Source organism: Oncorhynchus mykiss, chromosome 27 (genome assembly GCF_013265735.2).
Source record: "Oncorhynchus mykiss isolate Arlee chromosome 27, USDA_OmykA_1.1, whole genome shotgun sequence".
Lineage (NCBI taxonomy): Eukaryota > Metazoa > Chordata > Actinopteri > Salmoniformes > Salmonidae > Oncorhynchus > Oncorhynchus mykiss.
In genome coordinates, this window is record NC_048591.1 from 41,673,992 (window position 1) to 41,684,638 (window position 10,647).

A 10,647-nucleotide genomic window follows, 5' to 3' on the forward strand; every position below is an offset into this window, starting at 1 on the left:
GGTTGAGGGTGGATCACACCACAAACAGACAGACAGGTTGAGGGTGGATCACACCACAGACAGACAGACAGACAGACAGGTTGAGGGTGGATCACACCACAGACAGACAGACAGGTTAAGGGTGGATCACACCACAGACAGACAGACACAGGTTGAGGGTGGATCACACCACAGACAGACAGACACAGGTTGAATCACACCACAGACAGACAGGTTGAGGGTGGATCACACCACAGACAGACAGACAGACAGGTTGAGGGTGGATCACACCACAGACAGACAGACAGGTTAAGGGTGGATCACACCACAGACAGACAGACACAGGTTGAGGGTGGATCACACCACAGACAGACAGACACAGGTTGGGGGTGGATCACACCACAGACAGACAGACAGGTTGAGGGTGGATCACACCACAGACAGACAGACAGGTTGAGGGTGGATCACACCACAGACAGACAGACAGGTTGAGGGTGGATCACACCACAGACAGACAGACAGACAGGTTGAGGGTGGATCACACCACAGACAGACAGACAGGTTGAGGGTGGATCACACCACAGACAGACAGACAGATTGAGGGTGGATCACACCACAGACAGACAGACAGACAGACAGGTTGAGGGTGGATCACACCACAGACAGACAGACAGACAGACAGGTTGAGGGTGGATCACACCACAGACAGACAGACAGGTTGAGGGTGGATCACACCACAGACAGACAGACAGGTTGAGGGTGGATCACACCACAGACAGACAGACAGACACAGGTTGAGGGTGGATCACACCACAGACAGACAGACAGACAGGTTGAGGGTGGATCACAATAGTACAGTCCCCATTGACAGCAAGACCTCAACCATGTGTACAGAAAGTCACAGTCATCACCAGTTCATATACATGACTAAGACAGAGAAGTGGCACTCACCTTCACTGTCAAATGTCCTCTGTGTGATCAGTCCTGGCTTCTTATCAGGACTCTGGGAGACAGAACAAGACCCCATGTCACTATTAATAACAGACCCAGGATTAGCTCTCCCTGCCCCAGCCATACTACTATATTAACACTATGAACTGAAACTGTCACTAGATCTGTTATCATGAGCAGTCGGCACAATATCCGAAATGATGCTTTATTAGGCAAATCTGGTTATGAATGACATTATAAACACACATCTGTCAGGTTCTAAATGAAAAGTGTTAGTAGGTCTCCCCTGGGACCTGCTCTTGACCCCTGACCTGCCTAATTACAGAGCAGTGGACTGAAGTGTGTTGTAATCATAGGCCTTCACTATTAGTAGGACTTCAACACAAGCGTCTCCTGACAATGTTCCAACTTCAAGCTAGCTGTGGACTTTGGTCCTGATCTGAACTTCAGGAGAATAATTCATCAAACATGAATCCATCAGGCAGATGAGTGTTAATTAAAGTAAGAGACAGTAATATCCAGGCACATGGGGCAAAGCAAGGAGAGAACGGTATCGTGACATAGCAGTTAATAGGAATGACAATTTCCTGGACAATAATGGGTGAATACATGTCTTCCTACCTTGTTCTTCTTCCCAGGGCTGGTCGGTCTCTCCTTGACCTCCTGTAGTCCTTTGAGTACAGGTTGGGACAGACGATGGCTCTTTGGGTCTACAGGTTGGGACAGACGATGGGTCTTTGGGTCTACAGGTTGGGACAGACGATGGGTCTTGAGGTCATCAGATGGTATTTCCATTTCCACTCCACTTACCACTGCTCTCCTGTACGAGGTAGACCTCAACCCTCTCTTCAGAGTCTCAGTGCTCTCATCCTGGTCTGTCCCCCCTCCCCCGGACCCTACGCCAGTGGAGAAGAAGGATCCAGTCTCCACCATGCTGAGGGCTCGCAGGGCCCGCTTGGTAGGATCCAGGCCCAGCAGACCCCCCATGCCGTGGCTCTGTACCCCAGCAGGAGAGGCCTTGCTCAGGGACGCCAGCCCTTTGGGGATCAGCTGCTGTGTGCCCTTCTTCAGGGCAGCTGCACTGTGGGTGCTGAGGACAATGGAGGGAGGAGGAGATAGGGAGATGTAGGGAGAGAGGGTGGGAGTGGGGGAATGAGAGGGGGAAGGAGAGGGGGCAGACATGTCAGCAGAGGAGGGGGTGTGGGGTGTGGGGAGGTCAGAAGGGGTGGAGATGAGGGAAGAGAGGGAGTTGATACTGGAGGTGGAGCTGTTGGATGGGGTAGGGGTGTGGAGACTAGGGGTGGAGGGGCTGGGGTTAGGGGGAGAGGGGCTGGGGTTACGGGGAGAGGGGACAGGAGTTAAGGGGTGGTAGGAAGAAGGGGAGGTCAGGTCATGTTGGTGGTGGTTATTGGGGGAGGCAGGGGGAGAGGGGTGTTTGGAGGAGGCAGAGTCTGGCGGTGAAGGGCTCGTCCCAAACACTATCTGGTCCCTGTGAGCGGTGAGGGTGAACGGGCTGGATAGTCGATTCTGGGTGTCCAGTAGAGGCTTGTCTGACCACACATTATCAACACTCCCACCGTGGCATGCCTTACTGTTCAACGACAGCGACTTATCATCCTCCGACTTGAACTTGGACAGAGAGAAACGTCCTTTGGACAGATGTCCAATACTTATACTCCTGACTACCCGTGTTTTCCTGGTGGGTTGGTTGAGAACGTGCTTCAGAATGACCGTCCCTCCTCCCGGCGTGGCCACCAGTCTCTCTGCAGGCTGGCTCAGGGTAAAGCTGCACTTGTTGTCCTCTACGGGGAAGTCAGTCATGTGGACTCCGTCTATCTGGTAGCTGAGGGGCCGGGCCTTTAGCTTGCTGGGGCCAGTGTGATTGGCTGAGCGCCGCTTCCACAGCGGGGTGATGTTACTGTTGGACAGATCCACATCGTTCCCGCCCTCCATGGTGCGTCAATCACTCGTCTTTTATTTGTCACTGAGGAGTCTCTCGTCTGACCCAACTGGTCCAACCCAGAAGAGAACTGCAATAACCCCTGGTTGTAAACACACAGAGAGAGAGATCTATCAAAATCAAAGCTGGAGGGGTATTAGGATAAGTCCTGACTTTTCAGGGTTAGGTCTGTCTGTGAGGTCACAAGTTGGGTCATTCCTTAGCTCTTGAAAACTCTAGGCAGCATTCTGCCTTACAGTTCTCAGCCATTCGCTTTGCCCATGACAGCGTCCTGTGAACTACAATTCCCACTCTGTTTTAACGTTTCGAAACGTTGTTAATTAATAATCGCTTGCCTATGGATTTCGAAACATTTATCTTTAATCAGCGAGAAGGAATCCTTAAAATATATAATTTTTTAAATACACGTTTTGCACAGATCCATACAGCAATGGGCGTCTCCATCCAATGAAACTACACGTTCCACGTTATGCTTACACACAGGTGGTCGCCTCGTCTTCCGGCTGTTTTCCGTGTAACGCGGAGACGTGTCAGCGTGGGAACCAGTGCTTGACCTGGGCCAGAGCGACCTACCAGCACTTCTCATTTTGGGGGAATTGCGTACCGGCTCCTCTTTAAAACAAAGTAGCCTAAATTAGCCCAGATTGACGCGCAAAAAAATATTGACCAAAAACGGAATGAAGGCGAGAACTGCATTGAATAGCAATTGAGAGTGGGCATTAATAGTCTGATTACGCTTTGTTCACGTTTATTTGCCGCTAGTCTGTGAGTGACCGTAGCCTGTTCCAGATTGCGCAGATTGAAAATATACCAGACTGAATGCGCATGATGCACTATTACAAATTGTCAAACGAGGGTTTATAAAGTCATGGGAATTGGTTTCATAATGTTTGTTAATGTAATACATGAAGGCACACTTAAATAGTATCAATCACTTAAAAATCGACATATCAGCCATTATCATAAACAGTGCGTGTCTGTGCGCGCCAGTGAGATGTTGCCTGAGGGGAGAGAGCTGGACATTTCACAGCAGGTATAAAATAATGACAGACAAGATAGCCAATTCAAAACATAACTAGCAAGATAACTGCCAACAAGTTAACTATAGCTAACTAAGCATTCATGTCTTTGTCGCCTTTCCACCGGCACTGTAGAGCGAGCCTAAATAAATCTGCACCGTTGGCAACCTGGGATTCCCCTCTATTAAATAGCAGCCATGTCATTGTGAGATCGTTAGAAACAGCATAAATGACAAATAACTTGCTGTGCCTAGATCTCCCCTAAAACACGAATATTAGAGCCGTATATATAAACATGTATAGTTAGATACCTTGCTTTGATCCATGATGAATTGAATGAGGGAATAATTGTATAAAGACAAAAGTATTTGGTTGTAATGTTGCAATATTTTATATCAAGGATGGCAACCATCCTCCAGGATAGCTACTGGGTGTGCAGGCATTTGTTCATGTCCTGGTCTAACCACATCTTAGCCTAAACATTAGCTGCTCAGGGAACTTGATAAGCAGACTCAGGTCTGGATAAAAAGCCTGCACACACCCAGGAGCTCTCCAGATGGAGGGTTGACCACGTTGACAAACAGCAGTGGTGTAAAGTACTGAAGTAGTTGTTTTTGGGTATCTGTACTTTACCATTTTGACAACTTATACTCCACTACATCTCATATGTATATACTGTATTCTATACTATGCTCTCATTCACTTTAATAATGTTTACATATCTTGCATTACTCATCTCATATGTATAATCTCCTTTTCTATACTATTCTACTGTATCTTAGTCCATTCCACCCAGACATCACTTGTTCATATGTATATAGTCTTAATTCATGTCTACTTAGATTTGTGTGTATTGGGTATATGCTGTGTAATTTGTTAGATATTACCTGTTAAATATTACTGCACTGTCGGAGCTAGAAACACAAGCATTTCGCTACACCTGCAATAACATGTGCTAACGACGTGTATGTGACCAATACAATTTGATCTACATTCCTAAAGAAAATAATGTACTTTTTACTCCTTACATTTTCCCTGAAACCCAAAAGTACTCGTTACATGTTTAATGCTTAGCAGGACAGGAAATTGTCTAATTCACAGACTTATCAAGAGAACCTCCCTGGTCATCCCTACTGCCTCTGATCTGGAGGACTCACTAAACAGAGAACATCCCTGGTCATACCTACTGCTTCTGATCTGACAGACTCACTAAACAGAGAACCTCCCTGGTCATACCTACTGCTTCTGATCTGACAGACTCACTAAACACAAATGCTTCATTTGTGAATTTTGTCTGAGTGTTGAACTGTGCCCCTGTCAATCTGTAAATTTAAAAAACTAGAAAATCATGTCGTCTGGTTTGCTTAATATAAAGAATTTGAAACTATTTGTACATTTACTTTCGAAACTTAAGTACATTTAAAACCAAATACTTTTACTCAAATAGTATTTTACTGGGTGACTTTCACTTTTACTTGAGTCATTTTCTTTTAAGGTATCTTTACTTTCACTCAGGTATGACAATTGGGTACTGTTTCCACCACTGATTAACAGTGGATTTGTACTTTGTGGGGAGTTAAGTGCCTCGATCGAGAAAACAATGTCAGGAGATAGTAGGTCTACATAGGGTCAGTCACTGCAGCATTCCAGTGTCAATAATGCTTACTTTTCCCATCTAGGCTATAATAATAGTCATGAACAATTGATTAAAAGTCAAGGTAAATTTGTATAAACCCTTAATTGAATAATCAGAGGTCTCTATAGCATAATGTTATTTGTGAATTTCGGTGAACATAGTCTAATGGACTGAATTGGAAAAAGACACCTGCACTTATTTCATCGCAAACCCAGCGCTGGCGGGAACACTATCCCTAACTCTATCAATGTGTGTGGATCAATTTAACTTATTACTAAATTATTTCTCACTGATATGAAAGACAAGGTCCTTATTCTTCCGAAACAAGTTAATGTTCAGACCGAGCGTCGGGGGGTCTTAACGCTCCCCCCTACAGAACAAGCCTTCATCCACGGACTCTTACTGTAATGGAACTGGGTCAAGGGCTATGTCGTTCCTTTACCACTGCACCACTTGCCGAATAACCATGCAAAGTATTGGACCACATGAACCCTGATACAGTAACGTTAGAGGACCAGTGACAGACATGCATACCGTCAGCGGAGTTTGTCCTAAATTATTTAAAAAAGGTCCAAAACGAGTTAAGGTCTAGTTAAAAACTATGCATCAGGACACGTTCAGACAACACATTGGAAAAGTGTCTATGCAGAGAAGTGGCTACAGGGAGAAACAATGTCGCCAGCGAGTTCCCACATTGAGCTATAAAAGAACGGCTCCTTCAGCGCACCGCGAGCCGAGTCTTCCAGTAACCCGTGATGGATAACAGACTTACTTTCTATTGATTCGTGGGTTCCCTGTAAAACCTCGCCATGGTGCCTGTGTCCTGGAGTTCTCAAAATAATAAGGCAACGTTTTCCTGTTGTTTGAAAGTTTATGCTTGAGGTAAACGGTTAATTTTGTGCAAAAAATCGTTGCCCCATCAGTAGTCCGGTGACCATCGGCTGTCTTCACCGTGTCTCGAACTCCGATATGTCATTGTGTTCTCTCCGGGAGTGTTGTGTGTTTAGCAGGAGACTAATAGAGAGGAGGAGGAATGCCGATTGCCAAACAGCACAGAAGCCTACCCAAATTCACGTGACGTTAAGTGCACTACAATTCAACCGAGTTGAACTTTTCACCATGTCAACTACAGAGAAGCAAAGCAATAGCCCTGCGCCTAAACATTCTAAGACAAAAAATGGACAAGAAAACGTCCTAAATGATGTAGACTTGTAGCTCAACAAAATCAGTGTCCATTTGGAGAAAAAATGATCTACATTTGGGAGTAGTTTGTAAAGTGAAGTGTGGGACTAGTTCACAATCTGGCGCCTCCCCGTGGTTCTTTAGAGTGAAGCCACAGTAGACTACAAGATGTCTAGAGTAGACGTTTTTTATTTATTTCACCTTTATTTAACCAGGTAGGCAAGTTGAGAACAAGTTCTCATTTACAATTGCGACCTGGCCAAGATAAAGCAAAGCAGTTCGACACATACAACGACACAGAGTTACACATGGAGTAAAACAAACATACAGTCAATAATACAGTAGAAAAATAAGTCTATATATGATGTGAGCAAATGAGGTGAGATAAGGGAGGTAAAGGCAAAAAAAAGGCCATGGTGGCAAAGTAAATGCAATATAGCAAGTAAATCACTGGAATGGTAGATTTGCAGTGGAAGAATGTGCAAATTAGAAATAGAAATAATGGGGAATGTGCATGCGTTTCTACTAATACAAAAGTACACAACTTTGTCTACACAGATTCCAATGACAATGGTAACTCAATACTTCTGAGTGACAAATATATGTTACAATCTTATCTAATATGCGTTTGAAATAGTGTAGGCTAGACCTATACTAGCTCTCGAGAACCCAAGGGGGGCTGCCATGCCAAATTGTGTCCCCCTCTTAATTAAAGGGGAAAGGGGGATACCTAGTCAGTTGTATAACTGAATTCCTTCAACTGAAATGTGTCTTCCTGTTTAACCCAACCCCTCTATGACATTTTATTTGCCATTTCCCGAAACGTAGCAATGTGGATTTAACAAGATACCAGTTGAATAAGTTTATTTTATTTTCATGTTTACCAATACCTGTTACAGTTTGGGTCCTGTGTAATTCTTTCTGCAAGCGTTTCAATAGCCAGTGCAAACAGGAGGGAGAGAGGGAACATCCCGGTCTTGTGCCCCTTTCCAACGCAATTTAATCAGATAATGTATTATTTGTGTATATTTTTGCTTTACAGTTTGGGTCCTGTGTAATTACTTCAGCTGGAATGTTTAAAGCTTCCACAGTTTTGAAATAAAAGGCCATTCAAGATGGCCGAAAGCCTTGTTAACATCAACAGCCATTATTGATGAATCTATCTTGTTTTTTTCTGAATATTGTATTAAACTGAAACATGTTTTTGTATTTGTTTAAGTGTCCTGTTTTTAATAAAACCCTATTTGATTGATATGTACCAAGTCTGGTAAGACTTTTGCCATTCTAGTGGTAATTTATTTTATTTTTTTATTTTACCTTTATTTAACCAGGCAAGTCAGTTAAGAACAAATTCTTATTTTCAATGACGGCCTGGGAACAGTGGGTTAACTGCCTGTTCAGGGGCAGAACGACAGATTTGTACCTTGTCAGCTCGGGGGTTTGAACTCGCAACCTTCCGGTTACTAGTCCAACACTCTAACCACTAGGCTACCCTGCCGCCCCTGCCCCCCGTAATAAGTGTCACGCCCTGGCCAAAGAGAGGCTTTTATTCTCTATTTTGGTTAGGTCAGGGTGTGACTAGGTTGGGCATTCTATGTTCATTTTCTATGTTTTGTTTTCTTTGTTGTTTGGCCGTTTGGTTCTCAATCAGAGGCAGCTGTCTATCGTTGTCTCTGATTGAGAACCATACTTAGGTAGCTTTTTCCCACATGGGTTTTTGTGGGTTGTTGATTTCTGTTGAGTTTTTTTTTCAACTTTCAGGACTGTTTTGGTTATTACCTTTGTTATGTTTGTATTTAGTGTTCAGTGTCATTAAACAAACATGAACACGTACCACGCTGCACCTCGGTCCTCACCTTCTTCCACCAACAGTAAGATTTATTATTTTACTGTCACAATGGGTCTGTAATCAGCAGGGGATTTTCCTGGTTTTAATAGAACTGAAATAGCTGTTTGATACATGGAACTAGGAGGTATTGAAAAGAGTGACATGTTTGTTGTCATTACAGTAAAGAGTGGGGCTACTTTGTCCCAAAATGTTGAATAGAATTCTGTGTCACACCCTGATCTGTTTCACCTGTCTTTGTGATTGTCTCCAACCCCCTCCAGGTGTCACCTATCTTCCCCATTATCCCCTGTGTATTTAGACCTGTGTTCTCTGTCTGTTGCCAGTTTGTCTTGTTTGTCAAGTCAACCAGCGTTTTAGGTCTCAGCTCCTGCTTTTCCAAGTCTCTCTTTTTCTCACCCTCCTGGTTTTGACCCTTGCCTGTCCTGACTCTGATCCCGCCTCCCTGAACACTCTGCTTGCCTGAACACTCTGCCTGCCTGCCGACCTGTACCTTTGCCACATTTCTGGATTATTGACCTCTGCCTGCCTTGACCTGTTTATTGTCTGCCCCTGTTGGATTATTAAATCATTGTTAACGCGACGTTGTCTGCATCTGGGTCTTACCTTCACACCTGATAGTCATGGCCAGTTCGTACTAACCCAGCAGACCTGGGCCAGCTGTGCAACGCCATCTCCTCCCAAGCAGCCTCCAGCACGAAAAATTGCTTTCTGGTCTGATGGAGAGGGTCCAAATGTTGGCTGAGCTCCATGACCTGGCGTTGAATATGCTGCTTGATCGATTCCGCGGGTTGTCTAGGGGGCAGCCTGCCACGGTGGTAACCCCATCGCCCCTTCAGTAACTTGGCGGTTAGCAGCACCGGCCACTCCACCTTCCCGGGAGCCCAGTTTACCTCCCCGGAACGCTTTAATGGAGAGCCACGCACCTGTCGGACATTTTTTAACTCTGTGTGCCTCATCCTTCCCCTCGGATCGCTCCAAGATAGCCTACCACATCATTCCGGATGTCTGGGAGGGCCTTCACCTGGGCTACCACCATATGGGAACAACAGCCAATGTGCGTGAGTCTGGAGGGGTTCGTGGAAGAGGTGAGGAAGGTTTTTGATGCCCCGTTCTGCGGGAGAGAAGCAGCCCGGAAGCTAATCCAGCGCCGGCAGGATGCCCACAGTATGGCAAGTATGTTGGAAGCGGAGAGTGCATGGAACCAGGAAGCACTGTTCGACATGTTCCTGTACTGCGTCTCGGAGGAGGTTAAGGAAGAGCTTGCTGCTCGGGAGTTACCCACGGATCTGGACTCCCTCATCGCTTTGACCATCCGCATCGATGGGCGATTGCTGGAATGACGGATGGAGAGGATATTTGATATTGCTCATATGGGCAGGGATTCCACCTTGCCTCCGCGTCATCCCGGGAAGTCCCCGACGGTCCCATTCCCAAAAGCACCCAAGGTTCCCGACCTTCCTCGTGAGTCACCGAAGACGGCCGAGGCACTGTTTCCCGAGACTATGCAACTATGCAGAGCTGGGCTGTCGCCAGCTGAATGGCAACACAGGATCAACACAAGGAGCTGTCTCTATTGCGGGACTTTTGGTCATTTTGTGTCCTCATTGACTCTGGGGCCGATGAGAGCTTTTTGGACGCCACACTGGCTTCTGAGCTGAACATCGCCACTCAGCCTCTCTCCATTCCCATGGATGTTAGAGTGCTGGACGGGCGCTCTACAGGTTGGGTCACCCATAACACCACTCCCATCAACCTACGTGTGTCAGGGAATCACAGCAAGACAATTCAATTCCTGCTCATCAAGTCCCCACAGATTCCTGTGGTTTTGGGATTCTCCTGGCTCCAGCGACACAATCCCCTCATTAACTAGTCCACGGGCGCTATCATGGGCTGGAGTCCGTTCTGCCGCGCACATTGTCTGAAGTTGGCGCAAACCGCCCCGGAATGTCTTCCTGGGGGCTGGAAGTTGCTCCAGAATGGCGGAGTACCAGGACCTTGGGGAGGTGTTCAGCAATTCCCGGGCCACTTCTCTTCCACCCCTATGACAGCGAGATCCGCCCCTATGACAGCG

The 10,647-nt window shown here is 46.0% G+C and overlaps 1 protein-coding gene across 5 annotated transcripts in view; it reads right to left on the reverse strand.

Moving 5' to 3' along the window:
- LOC118944786 (rho guanine nucleotide exchange factor 26-like) overlaps window positions 1–6,798 on the reverse strand; it is a 107,379-nt gene extending 100,581 nt beyond the window's left edge. For 4 of the 5 annotated variants that reach the window (XR_005040103.1, XR_005040101.1, XR_005040102.1 and 1 more), the window contains exons 1-3: window positions 6,318–6,796; window positions 1,552–2,972; window positions 931–982 (exon numbers count right to left, since the gene is read on the reverse strand). Coding sequence is in view for 2 of the 5 variants with exons in the window: in XM_036965863.1 (XP_036821758.1) it covers window positions 931–982; window positions 1,552–2,883 (1,384 nt within the window). In the remaining 3 variants the exon portion in view is untranslated. Of the gene's footprint in view, window positions 1–930; window positions 983–1,551; window positions 2,973–6,317 lie in introns of all 5 variants that reach the window. The other variant, XM_036965864.1, reaches the window with a different exon arrangement.
- Window positions 6,799–10,647: the final 3,849 nt, after the last annotated feature.